This window comes from Martes martes (genome assembly GCF_963455335.1).
Source record: "Martes martes genome assembly, chromosome: 12".
Classification (NCBI taxonomy): Eukaryota; Metazoa; Chordata; class Mammalia; order Carnivora; family Mustelidae; genus Martes; species Martes martes.
This window is the reverse complement of record NC_137900.1, coordinates 10,062,860-10,086,928: the sequence shown is the minus strand read 5'-3', so window position 1 is coordinate 10,086,928 and position 24,069 is coordinate 10,062,860. Positions and strand designations below refer to the sequence as shown.

General features: G+C 40.5%; 1 protein-coding gene across 2 annotated transcripts in view; it reads right to left on the bottom strand.

Annotated features, from left to right (window-relative positions):
• Nucleotides 1-24,069, bottom strand: part of PGM5 (phosphoglucomutase 5) — a 197,081-nt gene that overhangs the window by 157,500 nt on the left and 15,512 nt on the right. For both annotated transcript variants that reach the window (XM_080819403.1, XM_080819402.1), the window contains exons 2-4: nt 18,223-18,385; nt 11,248-11,394; nt 7,759-7,884 (exon numbers count right to left, since the gene is read on the bottom strand). In XM_080819403.1, the coding sequence (XP_080675529.1) occupies nt 7,759-7,884; nt 11,248-11,394; nt 18,223-18,385 (436 nt within the window). The remainder of the gene's footprint in view (nt 1-7,758; nt 7,885-11,247; nt 11,395-18,222; nt 18,386-24,069) is intronic.

Sequence of the window (24,069 nt, the reverse complement as noted above, 5' to 3'; positions counted from 1 at the left end):
AGACAAAGACCTCACCAAAAAGGAGAATTACAGGCGAATATCCTTGATGAACACAGATGCAAAAATTCTCACCAAAATACTACCCAATAGGATTCAACAGTACATTAAAAGGATTATTCACCACGAACAAGTGGGATTTATTCCTGGGCTGCAAGGTTGGTTCAACATCCACAAATCAATGTGATACAATACATTAATAAAAGAAAGAACAAGAACCATATGATACTCTCAATAGATGCTAAAAAAGCATTTGACAATGTACAGCATCCTTTCTTCATCAAAACTCTTCAAAGTGTAGGGATAGAGGGTACCTACCTTAATATCATCAAAGCCATCTATGAAAAACCCACAGTGAATATCATTCTCAATGGGGAAAAAACTGAGAGCTTTTCCCCTAAGCTCAGGAACACAGCAGGGATGTCCACTGTCACCACTGCTATTCAACATAGTAGTAATAGTAGAAGTCCTAGCCTCAGCAATCAGACAACAAAAAGAAATAAAAGGCCTCCAAATAGGCAAAGAAGAAGTCAAACTCTCACTCTTTGCAGATGATATGATACTTTACATGGAAAATCCAAAAGACTCCACTCCAAAACTTCTAGAACTCATACAGGAATTCAGTAAAGTGTCAGGATATAAAATCAATGCACAGAAATTAGTTGTATTTCTATACACCAACAGAAAGACAGAAGAAGGAGAAATTAAGGAGTCAATGCCATTTATAAATGCACCCAAAACCATAAGATACCTAGGAATAAACCTAACCAAAGAGGCAAAGATCTGTACTCAGAAATCTATAAAGTACTCTTGAAGGAAATTGAGGAAGACACAATGAAATGGAAAAGCGTTCCATGCTCATGGATTGTAAGAACAAATATTGTGAAAATGTCTATGCTACCTAAAGCAATCTACATGTTTAATGCAATCCCTATCCAAATACCATCCATTTTTTTCAAAGAAATGGAACAAAGAATCCTAAAATTTATATGGAACCAGAAAAGACCCCAAATAGCCAGAGGAATGTTGAAAAAGAAAGCCAAAGTTGGTGGCATCACAACTCCAGACTTCAAGCTCTATTACAAAGCTGTCATCATCAAGACAGTATGGTACTGGAACAAAAACAAACACATAGATCAGTGGAACAGAATAGAGAGCCCAGAAATAGACTCTCAACTCTATGTTTAATTAATTTTCAACAAAGCAGGAAAGAATGTCCAATGGAAAAAAGACAGTCTTTTCAACAAATGGTGTTGGGAAAATTGGACAGCCACATGCAGAAGAATGAAACTGGACCATTTCCTTATACCACACACAAAAATAGACTCCATATGGATGAACGACCTCAATGTGAGACAGGAATCCAAAATCCTTGAGGAGAACACAGGCAGCAACCTCTTCAACCTCAGCCACAGCAACTTCTTCCTAGAAGCATCACCAAAGGCAAGGGAAGAAAGGGCAAAAATGAACTATTGGGACTTCATCAAGATCAAAACCTTTTGCACAGCAAAGGAAATAGTCAACAAAACCAAAAGACAATGAACAGAAGAATGGGAGAAGATATTTGCAAATGACATATCAGATAAAGGGCTAGTATCCAAAATCTATAAAGAACTTACCAAACTCAACACCCAAAGAACAAATAATCTAATCAAGAAATGGGCAAAGGACATGAACAGACATTTCTGCAAAGAAGACATACAAATGGCCAACAGACATGTGAAAAAGTGCTCAAGATCACTTGGCATCAGGGAAATACAAATCAAAACCACAATAAGATACCACCTCACATCAGTCAGAATGGCTAAAATTAACAAGTCAGGATATGACAGATGTTGGAGAGGATGTGGAGAAGGGGGACCCTCCTACACTGTTGGTTGGAATGCAAGCTGGTGCAGTCACTCAGGAAAACATCATGGAGGTTCCTCAGAAACTTGAAAATAGAGCTACCCTATGACCCAGCAATCGCACTACTGGGTATTTACCCCAAACATACAAATGTAGTGATCCGAAAGGGCACGGGCACCCGAATATTTATAGCAGCAGTGTCCACAATAGCCAAACTATGGCAAGAACCTAGATGTCCATCAACAGATAAATGGATAAAGAAGATGTGGTGTGTGTGTGTGTGTATGTATGTGTGTGTGTGTGTATGTGTGTGTGTGTATATATATATATATATATATATATATATATATATATATATATATAAAATGGAATACTATGCAGCCATCAAAAGAAATCAAATCTTGCCATTTGCAATGATGTGGATGGAACTATAGGGTATTATGCTGAGCGAAATAAGTCAATCAGAGAAAGACAATTGGAGAGGCAGAGTGGGGGGTTTGTGGGGTAGGGAAGGAAAAAATGAAACAAGATGGGACCAGGAGGGAGACAAACCATAAGAGACTCTTAACTTACAAAACAGAAGGTTGGTAGGGGTGGGGGTGGAGAGGGTGGTTGGGTTATTGACACTGGGGAGGGTATGTGCTATGGTGAGTGCTGTGAAGAATGTAAGCCTGATGATTCACAAACCTGGGGCAAATAATACATTACATGTTAATAAAAGTAACTAATTTTAAAAATCAGAAAAAAATACAAATGATAAAGCAAATAGCAAGTGGAAAATTCTGATAGGCTCTGTATTTGATGGTAATCGCTTAAGTATTGATCTGGACACTAAAGGCCATATATTGCTTATAATTTATAAGATTTAATGCTGTTTTTTAAAAATTAGTGGCCAAATACAATTTGTATTTACAAACACAAATTTATTTGGATTTGTATTACAAATGTATTACAGCACCTAATCTTTTTTTTCATTACTTTTTTTGAATTTAAATGCAATTACTTAACATACAGTGTATATTATTAGTTTCAGAAGTAGAGTTCAGTGATTCATCAGTCTTATATAATACCCAGTGCTCATTACATACTCTGCCCTCTTAATGTCCATCACCCAGTTACTCTATCCCACCAACCCCTGTCCCCTCAGCAGCCCTCAGTTTGTTTCTTATGATTAACAGTTTCTTATGGTTTTCCTCCCTCTGTTTTTATCTTGCTTTATTTTTCCTTCCCTTCTGCTATGCTCCTGTTTTCTTTCTTAAATTCCACATATGAATGAAGTCACATAATTGTCTTTCTCTGAATAACTTATTTCACTTAGCATAACACCCTCTAGTTCCAACCACATTGTTGCAAATGGCAATATTCCTTTTTGATGGCTGAGTAATATTCGATTGTGTATATATACCAGATCTCTTTTACCTATTCATCTGTTGCTGGACATAAGAGCTTTTTCCACAATTTGGCTACTGTAGACATTGCTGCTATAAACTTTGGGGTGTAAGTGTCCCTCTGAATCACTACATTTGTATCATTAAGGTAAATACCCAGTAGTGTGATTGCTGGGTCATAGGATAGCTCTATTTTCAATTTTTTGAGGAACCTCCATGATGTTTTCCAGAGTGGCTGCACCAGCTAACATTTCCACCAACAGTGTGAGAAGGTTCCCCCTTCTCTGCGTCGTTGTCAACATCTGTCATTTCCTGGCTTATTAATTTTAGCCATTCTGACCAGTTTGAGATATTGTCTCATTGTGGTTCTGATTTGTAGTTCCCTGATACCAAGTGATGTGGTACATTTTTTCATGTGTCTGTTGGCCATTTGTATATCTTCTTTGGAAAAATGTCTGTTCGTGTCTTCTGCCCATTTCTTGATTGGATTTATTTGTACTCTGCGTGTTGAGTTTGTTAAGTTCTTTCTAGATTTTGGATACTAGCCCTTTATCTGGTTAGACATTTGCAAGTATCTTCTCCCATTCTGTAAGCTGTCTCTTGGTTTTGTTGACTGTTTTCTTCGTTGGGCAAAAACTTTTTACCTTGATGAAGTCCAATAGTTCATTTTTGCCTTTGTTTCCCTTGTCTTTAGAGTCACGTTTAGCAGGTCAGAGAGGCTGCTGCCTTCGCTCTTCTCTAGGATTTTGACAAATTCCTGTCTCACATTGAGGTCTTTCATTCATTTTGAGTCTATTTTTGTGTAGGGTATAAGAAAATGGTCCAGTTTCATTCTTCATGTGGCTCTCCGATTTTCCCAACATCATTTGTTGGAGACAAATTTCCATTGGACATTCTTTCCTGCTTTGTCGAAGACTAGTTGACCACTGTGCCAGTACCATACTGTCTCAATGATTACAGCTTTGTAATCGAGCTTGAAATCCTTCATTGTTACGCCACTAGCTTTGGTTTTCTTTTCTTTTCTTTTTTAAAGATTTTATTATTTATTTGACAGAGATCACAAGCAGGCAGAGAGGCAGGTGGGGAAGGGGAGCAGGCTCCCCACTGAGCAGAGAGCCCAATGTGGGGCTCGATCTCAGGACCTTGAGATCATGAGCTGAGCCGAAGGCAGAAGCTTAACCCACTGAGCCACCCAGGTGCCCCTAGCTTTGGTTTTCTTTTTCAACATTCCTTTGGCTATTCAGGATCTTTTCTGGTTCCATACAAATTTTAGGATTATTTGTTCCAGCTTTGTGAAAAATGTTGATGGTATTTTGATAGGGATTACACTGAATATATAAATTGCTGTAGGTAGCATAGACATTTTTAAAAAGATTTTATTTATCTAGGCAGAGAGGGGGAAGCAGGCTTCCCGCTGAGCAGAGAGCCCAGGACCCTGAGATCATGACCTGAGCCAAAGGCAGAGGCTTAACCCACTGAGCCACCCAGGTGCCCCATAGACATTTAAACAATATTTGTTCTTCCAATCCACAAGCATGAAACTTTTTTTTTCATTTTTGTCTTCCTCAACTTCTTTCATGAGTGTTCTCTAGTTTTCAGAGTATAGATCCTTTGCCTTCTTGGTTAGGTTCATTCCTAGATATCCTATGGTTTTTGGTGCAATTGTAAATGGGATTGATTCCTTCATTTCTCTTTCTTCTGTCTCATTGTTAGTGTATAGAAATGCTACTGATTTCTGTGCACTGATTTTATATCCTGTCACATTGCTGACTTCCTTTATGAGTTCTAGCAATTTTGGGTGCAGTCTTTGGTGTTTTCCACATAAACTATCATATCATCTGTGAAGAGTGAAAGCTTACTTCTTTGCTGATTCAGATGTCTTTTATTTCTTTTTGTTGTCTGATTGTTGAGGCTAGGATTTCTAATACTATGTTGAACAACAGTGGTGAGAGTGGACATCCCTGCCGTGTTCCTGACCTTGGGGAAAAGCTCTCAGTTTTTCCCCTTTGAGAACGATATTTGCTGTGAGGTTTTCACATATGGCTTTTATGATTTTGAGGTATGTTCCTTCTATCCCTACACAGTGAAGAGTTTTAATTAAGAAAAGATGATGTACTTTGTCAAATGCTTTTTCTGCATCAATAGAGAAGATCATATGGTTCTGGTCCTTTCTTTTATTAATGATGTGTAACACATTGATTGATTTGTGGATACTGAACCACCCTTGCAGCCAAGGAATAAATCCTACTTGGTCATGGTGAATAATTCTTTTAATGTACTGTTGGATCCTACTGGCTAGTATCTTGGTAAGAAATTGACATCCATGTTCATCAGAGATACTGATCTGTAATTCTTTTTGGCAGGGTCTTGGTCTGGTTTTGGGATCAAGGTAATACTGGCCACATAGGATGCTTTGGCAGTTTTCTTTCCATTTCTATTTTTTGAAACAGCTTCAGAAGTATAGGTATTAACTCTTCTTTAAATGTTTGGTAGAATACCTCTGGGACACGGTCCGGCCCCAGACTCCTGTTTTATTGGGAGATTTTTGATTACTGCTTCAGTTTCCTTGCTGGTTATGGGTCTGTTCATGTTTTCTATTTCCTCCTGGTTCAGTTTAGAAATATGATATGGAACTGAAAAACATAATGGAAGGACTTGGAGATAAAGTTGAGGACATCTTCCAGAACAGAGCACAAAACAAAGAAAAAGAACATCGGTGGTAGGGGCAAAGGGGAGAATAGATAACTAAAGAATGAGTCCAGTAGGTTCAATACTTAAAATAACCATTCTGGAAAGAAAGGAAGGCAGCAACAATAGAGGAAATCACTCAAGAAGTTATTTTCCAGAATTAAAGGACGCAAGTTTCCAGATTAAGAGGATCCACCAGAACCCAGCACAATAGAGGCAAATAGTCCCACACTAAGACTCAACATTGCAAAACATAGGAACACTGGTGATAAGCCAAAGGCCCTAAAAGCCTCCTGAAAAGAAAAAGGAAAAATTTCACATCATCAATTAAAAATCACAATAGCATCAGATTTCCCAAGTTCACTGTGATGGCTATAATGCAATGCAGCAATGCCCTAAAACTTCTGAATGGAAATAATATCCATTGTAGAGTTCTATATCCAGACAATATCAATTAAGAGAAGGAGATAAGAAAAGGCATTTCCAGATATGCAATGACTCAACACATTTACTTCCCATCACTCTTCTCTCAGAGCTTCTGGAAAATGGGTTCCTCCAAGAGGCAGGAGTAAATCACAAAAATGCAAGACAAAGGATCCAGATATAAGGAGAGCCAACACAAGGGAAGGATAAAGAGAATAACTGGAATGATGATAAGGATAAGAGCAACTCAGAAAGGAACCCGTGCAGAGCAGAGCAAACCAGGAACATGAGATGAGGAGATTTAGACTCTGGGAGAGGATAGGGGTTAGTAGTGGTAAATACATCTAACGAAAACTACACAATGAGAAAACAAGACAAAGGAAATAAAAGAGTTGTGCTGTGAGAAAATATAACTACAGTATTTTACATGGCTCAACAGTGTTCTGATAATGGAGACACTGGATACTGATCTCATCAAAATGATGATGTAATTAGTTGAGGGAAGTGTGCTTGGATTTAGTGAATAGAGAGGGTGAAAGAGAGTTGGTGGGGAGGTGGGCTTAGATTTTTTTCAAATAAACTTTGAACTACTTGACTGCTTAAATGATATGTGAGTACATTGATCAAAATAGATTTAGCGGGGGCACCTGGGTGGCTCAGTCGGTTAAGCATCTGTCTTGGGCTCAGGTCATTATCTCAGGGTCCTGGGATCGAGCCCCACGTCAGGTTCCCTGCTCAGTGGGAAGTCTGCTTCTCCCTCTCCCTCTCCCTCTGCTTCTCCCCTCCACCCATGCTCTCTCTTTCTCTCTCAAATAAATATTTTTTAAAAATAGATTTTTTTTAATGACTACAATTAACTATCCATTCCACACGTGAAAAGACATAGTCTCCAACTCATTTTTTCACAACTATCTTCATTTGCTTCAAAAGAGAGAAGTTACCAGGACAGGGAACTGGGGAGAGGTTGCACAAAGTGCAAGGAGTGTGAGATCCAGCCTTCCAGTTATGGAATGAATAAATCATGCAGATGAAAGGTACAGCATAAGGAATATAGTCTGTTGTATTGTAATAGCATTGCATGGTGACAGATGGTAGCTACATGTGTGGTGAGCAGAGCATAACATATAGAACTGTCAAATCATTATGTCATTCACCTGAAACTATTCTAACAATATGTGTCAAAACTACACTTCAATTAAAAATGATATATATTTTTTTTTAAAAACTAAGTAAGAAAAAAGAGAGAGAGAAGTTAAAACTGTGAGGTTTTCCAGAACATTCCAAATACCTGAACATACACCTGTTGTGTGAATACCTATGAATCCAATCTTCCTCATAATCTCAGAAACCCAGCACGGGTAGAAGTTTCCTTAATATTTCTCATCCACCAAATGGGAGAAGACTAGGAATTTACCTCCGTGCATCGCGTCAACTCGGATCTTCAGTTGGCCAGGCCCTGTCAGCAAACTCTTGATGGCATTAAAGTCAAAGATGGTCCGAAGGAGGTTGAGATAGATATCTACTGGGTCCACTATCTCCACTAAGGATAGAAAAGTAAAGGGAAATATCATTGACCATACCCATGAAGAATACTGGGAAGTGTAAAAAAGAATCACTACCCTAACAGCATGAAGTTCTGACCACAATCCCTTCATAACCCTAGCCATCATGCGGGAAGCCAAGTGTCCATTTATATGCTAAGTCACAAAATTAAGGCACGATCAAGATCCTACAAACTTTTTTGGTCATAAATGGGTATACATAATACAAGTCATACATTCCTCTTTGCAAATGAAGAATCAAACACAAAATTAAGTAGTTAAGATAAAACTGCACCCTTTTATCCCATATTCCTTCCACCACATCCCTACCAAAGAAGGCACACAGCTCAATGCTAAGAGACATCTTGGCACACCCAGGTGCCTCTCCTGTGGGGGTAAGCCAAAGAATCACTCAGGGGGCTTAAAAGGTCACTTTAGCAGTGGCCCTTATTTTCTAAATGCCATTATGCCAACCAAATCCAGGGTTAGAATTGGTGATGAAGGATACATTCCTGAGTTTGTACTGTGTGCCCGACCCAGTACCCATTTCAGGCTGAATGCCAGATATTTAGAAACCTTCATTAAACATAAGTATTCTTCAATGTTTGGCACCCCCCAGTGACCAGGAACCCAAAACTAGTCTTTTCCACTTATTTGACAGATATACACAACGCAAAATCCATTACATTTTTCAAACTTGGCCATCAATATATTATTAATACTAAGGAAGTATTTTCCTAGAATAGTAGATATTTGACTCTTTTGGCACAAAAATTTGTCCACAAACCCTGCTTTTAAGTTCATAGTTAAATTTTGAAACATATGTGTGTTGTTTTTCAAAATTTTCAAATACATACTACTTTGGAATTCTGAAGTACTTAAACCTGCACAAAGGATATTACCAATCCACTTTTAATAATTTTCAGTAAATTCCAGCTATAATATTTAATGGATGGAATTATAATATGTTATAATTAGATAGATGAAACTATTCCTTCACCTGGTCAAATACACATCTAAAAATATTTTTCAGGGGTGCCTGGGCAGCTCAGTGGGTTAAGCCTCTGCCTTCAGCTCAGGTCATGACCTCAGGGTCCTGGGATCAAGCCCCACATCGGGCTCTCTGCTCAGCAGGGAGCCTGCTTCCCCTGTCTATCTCTGCCTGCCTCTCTGCCTACTCGTGATCTCTGTCAAATAAATAAATCAACTATTTTTTAAAAATAAATAAATAAATAAAAATATTTTTCCTTGCACTTAAGTCAATGTAGTATGTATGCGCATTTAAATATAATGTAATTATTTTTGCATGAACACAAATCATTTTTAATCTTTTGGCCTGAGAGTAATATTAATTCATACAATAAATTAAGAATTAATCTATATGAAATGTATATGTAAAATCGTTATAATGATAAACTTTATGTATATTATACCATAATAAAAAATTACTATATGAAATAAAAGATCATATTCTTTTAGATATAGAAGCCTTAGTCCACAATATGGGATAATATTTTTAGCAATTTTATTCTGGTTCTTTGAACCACTTGCCTAAATACAGTTGGTATTCATAGCAGATAACACATAGTAAACAGAAATGTAAAAAACAAGGAAGCAAGTAAAATTCAGTGAAAATTGAAAGTTCACGTCAAATAGTTCAGGCTCTTGAACCCTTAAGGTAAAATGCCAAGGAATGATGTGTTTGCAATTAACTCAAAGGCTTGCTCAACATTTAAAACACCAAGAACACAGCACATAAATTATCCCAAACAATTATCTTCAAGTACTTCTTGGGAGCCAGGGAATTCTTCTACCCACCTCCCGGTATCCACAGCATCTTAGAAATCTCATCAAATTAACAATATGGTGGCAGAAACAGCCTGAACCTGAGCTCACCAACGAGACCAATGATGTAGGTCTCTTAGACAAGCATAAAAATTGTGAAGATACCAGAAGTAAATAAATCATTTGTAACTTCTTCCTGATGGTAATGTCTGATTTTTCCCAGTCATCTTATTGCCCAATTTTTCCAAATATATGTAAATGAGCATATTTAAATCCATTTCATCTAGTATAGCCCCCGTTTATGGATGTCAAACCACTGTGTGTTCATATATATGTGTGTGCTCCCAGGGAGATTAATAAAAGGAGACACCATTATATTCAGTATCACATGGTTTCTGATGAATTTCTGCTGGTTAGCTAAGTGAGCAATTGACTCAAAATCCTTCAAGAAGAGATACTAGTGTTGGCTTAACAGTGTGACACCTCAATGTCCATTTCAAGCTCTTCCCTGCTTGTCCCTTCAATGCCATGTGGCTGCGAGCCTGGTATTTAATTTTTTCGGCTAAATTAATTTATTTGTCAAGGAAAATATTTTAACACAGACTGTATTTAAGCGTATAGGACATTAAAGGAGTAAAAAGTTGGTTTATGGTTAATTGTATGTGTTTTAGGAAAAAGCAATAGGATAAAAGAGGGGGACTAATATGCATATACATGATATTAGTAATGTTAATGGTTCAGTATTAATCTGTAAAATTAAAAGTTATAATCCGAGGGACGCCTGGGTGGCTCAGTTGGTTAAGCGGCTGCCTTTGGCTCAGGTCATGATCCCAGCGTCCTGGGATCGAGTCCCACATCGGGCTCCTTGCTCAGCAGGGAGGCTGCTTCTCCCTCTGCCTCTGCCTGCCTCTCTGTCTGCCTGTGCTCACTCTCTCTGACAAATAAATAAATAAAATCTTAAAAAAAAAAAAAAAAGTTATAATCCGAGTACTTCAGAAGTTTCAATCAGTCTACATTGTAGGATATTTGGGGCAATTTCATTCCATTCTTTGCCTCAATCCATTCGGTGCTTCCTGAGTTCCTTTCGAAAATCTCCCCACATAGGGCTTGGTATAGAATGGTGATCCCTCGCACGTTGAATCAAGGTGAACAGCATGGTTCTGGCTTGGAAAGAAATCACCTACCTTCTATGGGAAATTTTAGTAACCCCATTACCTTGTTGGTTCTCTTCTTCACTGTGTAAAATATTCCAGCATCTTCACCATAACTGATTAGAAAAGTGAAGACATGTTTTGGCGACTCATAGCCTATTCTTGGGATGCCATAAGGGAGTCAGCTGTGACATTTTTCCAATGTTGAAAGTGATCTAGAATTTGGGAGGTCATTTTTGAAATTGCCAGTTCGGAGTATCTTGGCTGCTCCCACTTCCCCGTGCACCACAGTCATATTACATCTGTTTATCAAGTCACTCCTGAAATAGACCATCCAATCACTTTAGGGTGAGCCCTCCCATGCGGGAAGCAGAGTCACCGCCACCCATGGAATTACTCTGACTTCTTCAAAATATAATCTATTACCTCTAAATGGCTTGAATTTGTTCTCCAGGTCAAATTCTTGTCTTCCAAGCCGAGATAGGTCAATTCGAAGATCAGGGCATATGGCATATTCCTCGATTGTTTTGCTGATCTGGTAGATTTTGTCTGAGACCACATCTGGTGCAGGACCTGCATTTGGAAATAGCACATCACCAAAACTAAATTTTTTAAAAAGCATCTGCAACTTCAATCAGAGGCATGTTCCCTCCTTCACCACCAAGCAAAAGAAAGATTCATTTGTTCTCGAAACAATGGACAGCAGTTCACAGTTCAATTGTTCTCCATATTCCCTGTGTTGTATTCTCCCACGAGGGAGGAAATTTGGTCAGCCTCACCTGTTCTGTGTAGACTAATAACCCATATGTTTGTTTGTCTGAATCCATTTCTGAGCAATGATACATCTTCCCTAAAAATAGGTTCACACCTGCCGGGGAGACCCAGTTATGTAATCAGCTTTTTTCAGGATATGAGACGCCAACAGGATATGCACTTGACAGAAGTGAGGGATTCCAGATTTCAACTGCAGCCCCCCAAGTGCACCTAGAGAAAGAACACCCGAGTTCTACTCCCAGGTCGGCTGCCTTGTTGAGGAAGGAGCTTGCCAGGGTTAAATGCTTTGCCCGACTCATGCTCTCTAGTGACTTCCAAGTTTTTAAAATGAGGTTTCAGTAAAAATATTTGATGTGTTTCCTCACAAGATCAAGAGGACAATTAGGCTGTGAGAGACTTTAAATGAACATGAAATCAAAAGTCCCCCTTTCAGCTTCTTTTTAAATTTTGTTTTGTGCTGCAAGTCACTTTAGATTTTTTGCAATAAGTTTGGAAATCAAATGAGTACAGTGCAAGATCTGAAATATCAATAAGAGACAACAGATAGGTTTTATATGAGGTGGACTTGCCAAATCGACTGTAACTTTCAACCGAAAAGAAATCAAGAAATAATTTCTTTTCGATCCCAATCCTTCAAGCTACACTGTCCAGAACAGTAGTCGCTAATGGTATACAGCAATTGAGCACCTGAAATGTGACTAGTGAAATTGATATGTGTTCTAATTGTAAACTACACATCAAATTTTGAAAAGTTCGTAGAAAAAAATGTTAATAGGTTACATTTAACTTTTATAGTAACTTGATGAAATAATATTTTCAGTATACGAGGTTTAAAAATGCATTGTTCAGGGGCGCCTGGGTGGCTCAGATGGTTAAGCCTCTGCTTTCGGCTCGGGTCATGATCCCAGGGTCCTGGGATCAAGTCCCGCATAGGACTCCTTGCTCAGCGGGGAGTCTGCTTCTCCCTCTCCCTCTGCTGCTCCCCCTGCTTGTGCTCTTTCTCTCTGTCAAATAAATAAATAAAATCTTTAAAAAAAATTCATTGTTCATTTCACCTTTTTTTTTTTTTTACTTTTTTATGTGGCTACTAGAAAGTTTAAAATCCTGACTCACAATATATTTCTATTAGGCAACTCACAATATATTTCAAAAACATAGCACTGTTTTTGTCTCCCCATAAATGCTCATTGAATACATAAAAAGGAATACTACACAAACACAACAAACTGTACACATTAACTATGAGCAGATTTTTTTTGTATATCAATTATACCTCAAGAAAGCTGTTTTAAAAATAAAGGAAGGGCAATGTCCCCATTCTACTGCATGGGAAAGAGGCCTAGTAGATTTTAACCATATTTCCTTGTCCTTTAGGAAAAGCAAAGGCTGCAAAGAAAAAAAAAAATGGCCCTCCTCCTCCACTCCACACCATTTTTTATCCTTTCACAAAATGTAGAACAGTAAATAGCCTTGTTCTGTCTTTGCCCTTTCGATGCTTGTCCAATTGGAGAATGCATGAATATCTCCCTGCTCCCTTACGTGCCACTGTATTCTTTGTGTCCCTCACTTTTAAAAAGCCTGATTTGATGACAAAGCACACTGGCTTCCAAAAGTAAAACAACTTCTAGTATGTTCGTTTTCTGTGATGCCACTCAACCACCCGTGTCGCTAACGTCACAAGTTCATCATCAACCTCTCCATCTATCAACTGCCTCCGAGTTCCTTGACATCTTCTGCTCTAATGAGTTTTCCTGCTCATTTTAGTCAGTGGCTGGTAAAGTCATATCTTAAATATTATTGCCTCTTGAAATCTTTTCAAAAATATCAAATTTGAGTGTCTTCTGCCCATGAATTCCTTATCTGCCAGCTACCCTCCTCCACACCTCCGCTGAACCTGCTCTTTCCTGTACTGATGCCCATCATCGCTTGGTTAATCCCAGGATATCGGTCCCTTCTAGTTTCACTGGTCTCTAATCCTAGGCAGGACCCTAAGGTCCACTATCTGAGCCATACCTTTGTTAGCATAATAACACGTGTCTACATTTATTGAAACTTACATATACCACATTTCACACTTTACATGGAATTCAACACGCACAGAAAGCAGATGAAGTAGGAGTTATTATTATCCTCAATTGCCAAATGGGGAAACTGAAATTTGAAGAGGGAGAGATCCTTAGCCAAGGCCCCTTCACTGGTAATAGACAGAGGCTGGATTTTGAATGCTAATAGACCAATGTCAGCTCAGACACCTGTAACAAGTACCATTCCTCCATGCCTACACAGCCATTCCCCAGCCCTGGGACATCACCATCATCTGTCCCCACTGGTACAATTTCCAGACTCCCACATATTGCTGGAGGTAGTCAAAAATTACACCAAGTGGCTCCCCCTAAGAATGAGGCTGCTTACCTTTATGATTTGTCATGCAAAATCATCAGCACATTTCCCATAGTACCTTTTACAGAATATGTCCCCAAGTCCTGCCTCTCCTTGTCCCATTATCTTACCAGACTATCTTTCTTCTTACTTTCTTTTTGGAACAGGTATAGCAACTATTACCCCAAACTTTCATTCTGCACCCCTCAAAGTTGCTTCTTTCCCCATCCTTGCCTTCTTATCCAGAAGTGTTGCCCTCTTCCCAGAATCTAGGCTCTAACTAAGCTCCACACCTTACGAATTCTGTGACACTGGTCAAGCTTTTTAAACCATTTAATTCCTCAGTGACTTCATCGGATTGTTATGAGGATTAAAAGAGATAAGGTATGTAAAGTTCTGAGTATGGTGCCCAGCACATTATAAGATTCCAAAAAATCCAGTATCTTTATTATGGATCCCATTTCCCCTCTAGCATCTTCCCCTCTACTTAAAAACATCCTCAGAATGGTCCTGTCCTCTAAATGCAGCTTAAAAGTAAAATAGTTCCAGATGTGTCCTAGTTCCCTGGCTGTGCCTACTAATTCCGTAGACACTTAGTCTTTTTTTTTTTTTTAAGATTTATTCATTTATCTGAGAGAGAGAGAGAGCTCATGCACGAGTGGGGAGAGGGGCTGAGGAAGAGAGAAAGAGAGAGAGAAACAGACTCCCCACTGGGCATGGTGCCCTACAAGGGGCTCAACACCACTGGATTCCAGGATCCAGAGATCATGAGCTGAGCCCAGATCAAGAGTCAGATGCCCGACCAACTAACCACTCAGGTGCCCCAAGACACGTAGCCTTTTAATTCATTCCATAAAATGTATCTATATGACACACAATGAAAAGAGATGAATGTCTCTTCAAGGAAAGAAATTATGGTAAAATTGATTCTACTTTGAGTAGGAAGAAACCAACTGAATCTTTCTATGCCATTAGGAATGTTAGCTTCATTCATGATGCCAAGACATGCAAATATAAAGAATTAAGCATAAGAGAGGGACTTTCAGTACAGTTAAAAGCCAAAATCTACGACTGAATACGTCTCATTTCCTCCTGTACTTTAGTCTACAAAATGGGCATTTAAATAATATCTTCTCCCTTTATGCCTCACAGGATATCACAGAGATGACTGAGATATTTTTGTAAGATATGAAATCAAATATAAATTCCAAATGCTTACTTTGGTAAGCGTTGTCTAGTTTGGCAACTTTTAAATCACATTTCTCTACAAATTGCCACTTTCTGAGCCCATTCAATTTCCCATGTTAACAGCATATAGAATACCTGAATCTTGCCTGTTTTTTCCTGAAATCCCCAAGGGCTGCTGCAAGACTAGACGTGGGTCCTAGGTATGCTTTTTAATGAAACAAAACTTCTCAAAGTATACGACACTTCATAAAGGTGTTTTTTTTTAAACCCTTGATGTGGGGGCGCCTGGGTGGCTCAGTGGGTTAAAAACTCTGCCTTCCGCTCAGGTCATGGTCTCAGGGTCCTGGGATCAAGCCCCGCATCGGGCTCTCTGCTCAGCAGGGGGCCTGCTTCCCCCCTCTCTCTCTGCCTGCCTCTCTGCCTACTTGTGATCTCTCTCTGTCAAATAAATAAATAAAAATCTTTAAAAAAAAAAAAAACAAAACAAAACACTTGATGTGAGTGAAGTTCATTTGTTTGGATAATGTCCAAAATGGCTTCAAGGAGGGGGGAAATAATACTCTGGCCAAAAATAATTCATAAAGGTAACTATTGTTGGGGAAAATTACCTACTCCTGCAGAAATGCAGACTCTGTTCTATATTAAGACTAAGAGACTTAACAACCAAATGTAATGCATAGTTCTTGGATGAATCCTGGTTTGAATAAAACAGCTATAAATAGGGCACCTGGGTGGCTCAGTTGGTTAAGCCACTGCCTTCTGCTGAGGTCATGATCCCAGAGTCCCGGGATCGAGTCCTGTATGGGGAGTCTGCTTCTCACTCTGACCTTCTCCCCTCTCATGCTCTCTCTCTCTCGCTCTGTCTCTCAAATAAATAAATAAATTCTTTTTTAAAAAAAAAAACAGCTATAAATAACATTTTGGAGGCAACTGGAAAATTCTGAATATAGATTAGGTTTTAGATGATATTAGAGAATTGGTGTTATTTTTGCTAGGTGTGATAATGTAGTTATGTTAGAATATGTCTTTCCTTTAAGAGATGTATTCTGAAATATTTAGGTATAAAATGTCTTCATGCTGTAATTTGCCTTAAAATTCTTTAGGGGGGAAAAAAGTGCAAAATGGAAAAGCAAAGTAATGGACACAAGCTACCCATTTATTACTCTCACCTTTATATATATTTAAAAATTTGTTTAATTCACCCCATACACATATCCCACTGCACAACGACCTCTAAACTATACATTTCTGTAAACAGAAGAAATAGTGAAATAATTCTAAGCATTTCAGAGAGAGAAAGTCAACACTATAAGAAAGAAAGAAAGATGTCTACAGGGGCACCTGGGTGGCTCAGTGGGTTAAAGCCTCTGCCTTCAGCTCGGGTCATGATCCCAGGGTCCTGGGATCTAGCCCCACATTGGGCTCTCTGCTCGGCAGGGAGCCTGCTTCCCCCCTTCTCTCTCTGCCTGCCTCTCTGCCTACTTGTGATCTCTATCTGTCAAATAAATAAATAAAAATCTTAAAAAAAAAAAAAAGAAAGATGTCTACAAGTTATGCTAAAAAATCATTTGTCTAGCCTTGAGCAGCCATGTGAACTTGAGCAAATCAATAACAGCCTCTGGGGGATTTATTTCTTCATCTATAAAATGACAGGAATGGACTAAATGACTTAGAGGGTCTCTTCCAGCTTTAAAATTCAGAGTCCTTCCATATCAGATAAACATCCATGAGATCAAGTGGGTTCAAGATCTCATTAGGCCACTTCCTTGTCATGTCACCTCAAGGGTTGTGGAGGTTTGTTTTATATGTCAACCTGACGGGGCCACAGGATGCCCAGATATTTGGTTAAACCTTATTCCCATGTGTCTACAGGGCTGTTTCTGGATGAGATTAGTATTTGAATCAGTCGACTGAGGAAAGGAAAGCACCTTCCCCAATGTAGCGGCCTTATCCAACCCACTGAAAGCCTGGACAGAACAAGAGGCTAAGTGACGGAGCATTCACTGTCTCTGCCTGACTTCCAGCTGAGACACTGGTCCTCTCTTGCCCTGGAACCTGGACTCGGACTGGAACTTACACCGTCAGTTCTGCCATTTCTCAGGCCTTTGGACTCGGACCAGAACTCCACCATCAGCTCTCCTGGGTCTAGAGGTCTCGGGACTTTTCAGCCTCCATAATCATGTGAGCCAACCCCCTCTCTGGGCCCTGGGGCAGGTAAGGCTGCATGCAGGCCCTTTAAGAGCTGTCCCTCAGTTCGCCACAGCCCCAAGGGTCAAGGGCATGTGCCAGTTGGTCTTCCAAGCCGGATGTGTTGGGGGCTCATCTCTCAAGTGCAGTCTTAAAAGACAGAGTACCCAACGTAGAGTACGAGCCCTCCCTTCCTCAGACAGAAGCTCGGGATTTTGCATTCTCTCCAGTTGGTGGACTATTTGGCCACCAGTGAGGTTATGGTGAGGTGGTGTCCCAACTTCTCCTACCCACTTCGACATGGTTTCCCTCTCATTTGCCTTGTGTAAAGGGGCTGCTCTGCTAGTTTTTAGGTTTTCTCAGAGGAAAGTTGTCCATCTTTCTATAGATGCAGTGTGTTCATGACAGGAGGTGAGTTCCGGATGTTCTTACATCACCATCTTGAACCAGAACCCAACCCACTCCTCATAATAAATCTCTGTATAGCCCACTGTTCTGTTCCTCTGGAGAAACCTAATACAGCACTTCACTGGAACTTTCTGAGCCATTTCTTCTCCACCCTGCTTGTCTACCACCAAAGGGTCATTGTAAGACTATGATAGCTGGGACACATAGATGGCATAGTCAGTTAAGCGTCTGACTCTTGGTTTTGGCTCAGGTCTTGATCTCAGGGTTGTCAGATCGAGGCCCACGTCAGGCTCCGTGCTCTGTGTGAGTCTGCTTGAGATTCTCTCTCTCTTCTCCCTCTGCCCCTCACCCTGCTCTCACACATGCTGTCTCAAATAAATAAATAAATCTTTTTTAACAAATAAGACTATGACAACATAATAGGACAGAAATCAGGATGATTAAGGCATATTCTAAGCCACATACCTCCATTGGCAACATTGAACTTCACTCCAAACTCTCCCCCTGGTCCTCCAGGGCAATGGCTGGCTGTTAAGATGATTCCGCCAGCTGCCTTGATCTTTCTGATAATGCAGGAAACAGCAGGTGTTGACAAGATGCCATTCTGCCCAATAATCAGTCGTCCAATCTAGATCAGCCAACGAAAAAAAAAATCAATCCAGTTACATGGAATCAGAGGCATTTCAAAGGGAAGTGTCCCAAGCTCTGTTAAGACACAGTAAGTTACTTGGCAAAAGGAATTGAGTGGGCTTTGGGTTAGGGGGTGAAGGAGAGCTCTGGCATTGTCTCTCCTGCCCGGTATCTCCAACACCACCGGGGCACCCACGTCTAGAGGTCAATTATCAACCTGGACCAGCCTCATTGATTTTTAGTAATTTGAAACATTGGCTTTTGATGATCAAGGGCTTGGCTTGAACTAGGCAAGAAGTTCTTAGTTTGCTACTGGCAGCTTAGAAACTCTACACATGAACATGCTAGAAATTATAAGAAAAAAGAAATGGAGTGCTTCTCCACTTGCCCCCCTTCCTCTCTCTTCCTCAGCACAAGCCCATACAGGAGGGACCTGGCTTACCATAGCCTCATCATCAGCAGGCGTATGTAACTGCCCTCCGAATAACCACTCTTACAGAGGCAAGAATTTTATTTCTGCCACTGACAACATGTGCTGGAGACAATAGAAAAACTATCCATTCATGCTAGGCAGAGATCTGGAGGCCATCCATGCATGCATGTGGGCAGTCTTTCTAAAGCTACAAAAGTGACTTTTAAAAAAGAAAGCCATATAACCCTACAGAGTATGACTCAGCATGCTTGCTCTTAAAATAAAGACCAGGGCGCCTGGGTGGCTCAGTGGGTTGGGGCCTCTGCTTTCGGCTCGGGTCATGATCCCAGGGTCCTGGGATCGAGCCCCGCATTGGGCTCTCTGCTCAGCAGGGAGCCTGCTTCCTCCTCTTTCTCTGCCTGCCTCTCTGCCTACTTGTGATCTCTGTCTGTCAAATAAATAAATAAAATCTTTTAAAAAAAATAAAGACCAATGTCATCCAATCCAGTGGTTCACAGATGTTACAATTCAGAATCCTAATGAAGCCTTAAAATTACCAATACTCAGACTGCATCTCGGACTAATTGTATTGGAATCTCTGGGGGTAGAATCAAGGCTTCACGGTCTCTAAAGCTCTACAAGTGATTTCAACTTTCATCCGAGCTTAGTGATCAAGTCTCCTTGTTAAGAATCAGCAGCATGGGCATCCTCTATGAGCTTAGTAGAAGCTAAACCTCAAGGTCCACTCAAGACCCACTGAGGAAGAATCCGTAAGTACCTTAACAAGATCCCCTCCCCCCCTTCCAGTTAATTCATTTGTCCATCAAAATTTGAGAAGTACTGCTATGGCCCACAAGGGAAGGCAAGCTCTAGCATCCAGCTCAACACCAAAATTACCCTGGACCCAACTACAGCATTGCTAGAAGTAGGTCACTGACCGAATAGGACAATGAAGGAAGATACAGGAAAAAATGTACAAAGAGCAGGGGCACCTGGATGGCTCAGTGGGTTGAAGCCTCTGCCTTCAGCTCAGGTCATGATCCCAGGGTCCTGAGATCAGGCCCCGCATCAGGCTCTCTGCTCATTGGGGAGCCTGCTTCCCCCCCACCCCGCCTGTCTCTCTGCCTACTTGTGATCTCTGTCAATAAATTAAAAAAAAAAAATCTTTAAAAAAATAAAAAGTACAAAGAGCAAACTCAAGAGCTCCAAGTCCTGGGATAATTTAGTATGGAAAGACCCACAACATCCCCAGAGTACATATTTTCAAGTGGAGGAGGCAGATTATAAACAAATAAGCCTAATAATAATATTTACTAGTTAGATATGTATTAGAAAGAAAATCAGCAGGGTTCCGTGAAAGAGAATGATGGGATGTCTAGTTTAATAATAAAAATAAACATGATAATAATAATAGCTAAGGGAGTTTGGATTTTATCCCAAGTGCAATGGGAATTCAGGGAAGAGCTTTAAGCGGTGGAAGTGACCAGATATCATCAACATTTTAAAAGATCACAGAATGAGCAGTCCAGATGATCTTTTCAGAGAGCAAGTCATATCATGTCAGCAAAATATGTCAATGACAAACCCAAGGTAAAGCCAAAGTCATCATCATCTTTTTTTTTTTTTAAAGATTTTATTTATTTATTTGACAGACAGAGATCACAAGCAGGCAGAGAGGCAGGCAGAGAGAGATGGGAGGAAGGGAAGCAGGCTCCCCGCTGAGCAGATAGCCCGATGCGGGGCTCGATCCCAGGACCCCGGGATCATGACCTGAGCCGAAAGCAGAGGCTTTAACCCACTGAGCCACCCAGGCGCCCTATCATCATCTTCTATAAGGCAGTGCACAACCTGATCCCCATTACCTAACACCCTCCACTTCCCTCTCCCCTCTGTTCCAGCCACACTGTTTGGTTTACTGTTCCTCGAACACATCAAGCATGACCAGGGCCTTTGCATTTGCTCTGAATGAATGAATGGCTGCTAAAATGAACGAATGGCTGCTATGTGAGAAACGCAGTAGAGTGACAGGAGCCAAAAGAGGAAAATCAGATGGAAAAATATTCCAGTGGAGCCGAGTGTGGACAGTGTCTTGGACTAGGCTAGAGGCAGGAGAAATGAAGAGAAGGGATTTTATCCCAGATTTTTTTTTTTTGGAAAGAGACTGAAAAGAACACATAGTTAGAATGAAATACGCAAGAGAGGAACTCTGGTAGTCAGCCTTCAAGATGGCCGCCAGTGATCCTTGCCTTCTGGCATTTGTGCCTTTGTGTAGTCCCCCCGAATAAGTCCCACACCGAATAAGGCTGAACTGGGTGATCAGCAGAACACCGTAGAACTGAGAGTGTGTGACGTCCAAGGTGAGGCCATAAACAACAATGTTGCTTCTAACTTGGATTGTTGACTCTGAGGGAGACCAGCCACTCTGTCATGAAGACACCCAAGGAGCCTTGCGTAGGCACCCAAAGGGCGAGGAACTGAGGTCTCCTACCAGCAGCCAAGAGCAACTTGCCGGCTGTGTGAGTGGGCCTTATTGCAATGGATCCTCCTGTCCCACCAAACATTCATACAACAGCCGCCACCAACATGTGACTGTGACTTCCTGAGAGTTCCCAAGTCAGAACAACCTATCTCCTGTGAGTAAAATGAATATTCGTTGTCATGTTAGGTCATAAGATTTGTCATAATTTCTTGCACAGCAATGAACAACTAATACAACGGCAGTGAGGAAATGAATCTACTCCCAGATTTCTACCTTCAATAACTTAATGGATGATGGTGTCGTTTATCAAGATGGGAAAGACACAAGACAATAATTACACTCGTATTATTATCCAGGGCCATAATAAATTATGTTCCACATGCTCTTGTTAAAAATTTATTTCATCATTCAACTCATCTTGAGTATTACCATGAACGAGATGACAAAGACCCTGCAGACACAGCAATACATATGGTTTAGTCACTGCCCTCAAGGAAGGTCTGTAGGATCAGGAATCTAAAAAATATTGGTAAACTTTGTTCATATTTCTCTGTCCCATTTTTTTTAATTTTTTTAAAATTTTTTTATGTTTTTAAAGATCTTATTTATTTGACAGAGAGAGATCAGAAGTAGGCAGAGCAGCAGGCAGAGAGAGAAGGGGAAGCAGGCTCCCCGTTGAGCAGAGAGCCGGATGTGGGGCTCGATCCCAGGACCCTGAGATCATGACCCGAGCTGAAGGCAGAGGATTAACCCACTGAGCCACCCAGGTGCCCCTCTGTCCCATTTTTAAGAATTTCTTGTAAAGAAACAATTTTTAAAGGGGAAACAGGGGGACAACGCCTGGGTGGCTCAGTCAGTTAAGCATCTGACTTGGTTTCAGCTCAGGTCATGATTTCAGGGTCCTGGATCGAGCCCCGCTTTCTGGTTTGTCCCTCTCCTTCTCCTCTCTCTCTCCCTCTCTGGAATAAATAAAATCTTTAAAAAGAAATAAGGCTGGGTGGCTCAGACGTTAGGTGTCTGCCTTTGGCTCGGGTCACGATCCCAGGATCCTGGGATGGAGTCCCACATCGGGCTCCCTGCTCTACGGGAAGCCTGCCTCTCCCTCTCCCACTCCTCCTGCCTGTGTTCCCTCTCTCACTGTGTCTCTCTCTGTCAAATACATAAATATTAAAAAAAAAAAAAAAAAGAAAGAAAGAAAGGGGGAAGAGGTATGTGTGTGTAGATAATTCCTACAGTGGTATTCATTAGAAGTGAAAAACAATCCTTATAAATAAGGAAGAGTAAGTAACGAAAGACCAGTTAAAGTGTGATGTACCAACTTATGGAATATTCCTCAGCCATTTTAAAAGATACTTATGAAGATTGTGCACCGGGGTGCCTGGACGGCTCAGTGGGTTAAAGCTTCTGCCTTCAGCTCAGGTCATGATCCCAGGGTCCCAGGATCGAGCCCCACATCGGGCTCTCTGCTCAGCAGGGAGCCTACTTTCCCCCCTCCCCCACTCTGTTGCCTCTCTGCCTATTTGTGATCTCTGCCAAATAAACAAATAAAGTCTTTCAAAAAAAAAAAAAAAAAACAGAAGAAGAAGATTGTGCACCTGTGGCAGACTGGGTTCCCAGTCCCCAAAAAGCAATCATCCCCTTCCACAGTCCAAACCGCTCCTTGAGGACCAACTTCCAGCCCCCTGCCAGGGACTACATTTCCCAGACCACCTTGCATCTAGTGTGGCCACTTGACTGATTTCACAACAGATGATACATGAACATGAGAATGAGGACAGAAGTAATGCATGTGCCCTCTGGGCTCAGGATGTTAAGAAATGACTTTCTACTGTTTTTAAAGGCAATAAAAATGGCTTACTGTTAAAAGGGTTTATTTGCTCTAACAAATTGTATTTTCTTAAATGGTATAGAAGGAACACAGACAATGCTTTAATGCTAAGTCAAAAATGCAGAATAGAAAATAACTTTTATGCTATGACAACAATGTAAAGTTAAGGGGCGCCTGGGTGGCTCAGTTGGTTAAGCATCCAACTACTGATTTCAGTTCAAGTCTTGATCTCAAGGTTGTGAGTTCAAGCCCCATGTTGGCCTCCACACAAGCACGGAGCCTACTTTAAAAAAAAAAAAAAAAAAAAAAGCACAATATAAAGTTATATTCACTTTGGGGCTACGATTTGGAAAAAATACAGAAATAAATATATACAATTTATTTATCAAGTAGTTGTGATTATAGACCAACTTAACTAAATTTCAATTTCAATTATTTCTTGTTTGAAAAGATAACACATATTCTGTTTAAGAAAGTTAATGTGAGAAAATATACTTGAAAAAAAATACCAAGCTTTAACATTTTGGTTATAATTGGAGGGTTAACAGAACACTAAATTCTAGCTATCTGGAAATTTCACCTATGCAGATGTGCTCATTAACCCAGAATTACCAGAAAAAGAGGTAATGCTGAACATTGTGTATAAACCTAATTGTGGGACATCTGAGGCATGAAGGGCTGGAGGAGAGGCATGAGAGCAAGTGATAGAGTTTCTAAAGTTAGACATAGAAAATCATAAAGACATTTGTATCCCCTGGAAATGCTCACTAAAAGGGGACTTGAGCAGATAATGATTTTAAGAATCAGTCGAGGGGTGCCTGGGTGGCTCAGTGGGTTAAAGCCTCTGCCTTCGGCTCGGGTCATGATCCCAGGGTCCTGGGATCGAGCCCCACATCGGGCTCTCTGCTCAGCAGGGAGCCTGCTTCCCTTCCTCTCTCTCTGCCTGCCTCTCTGCCTACTTGT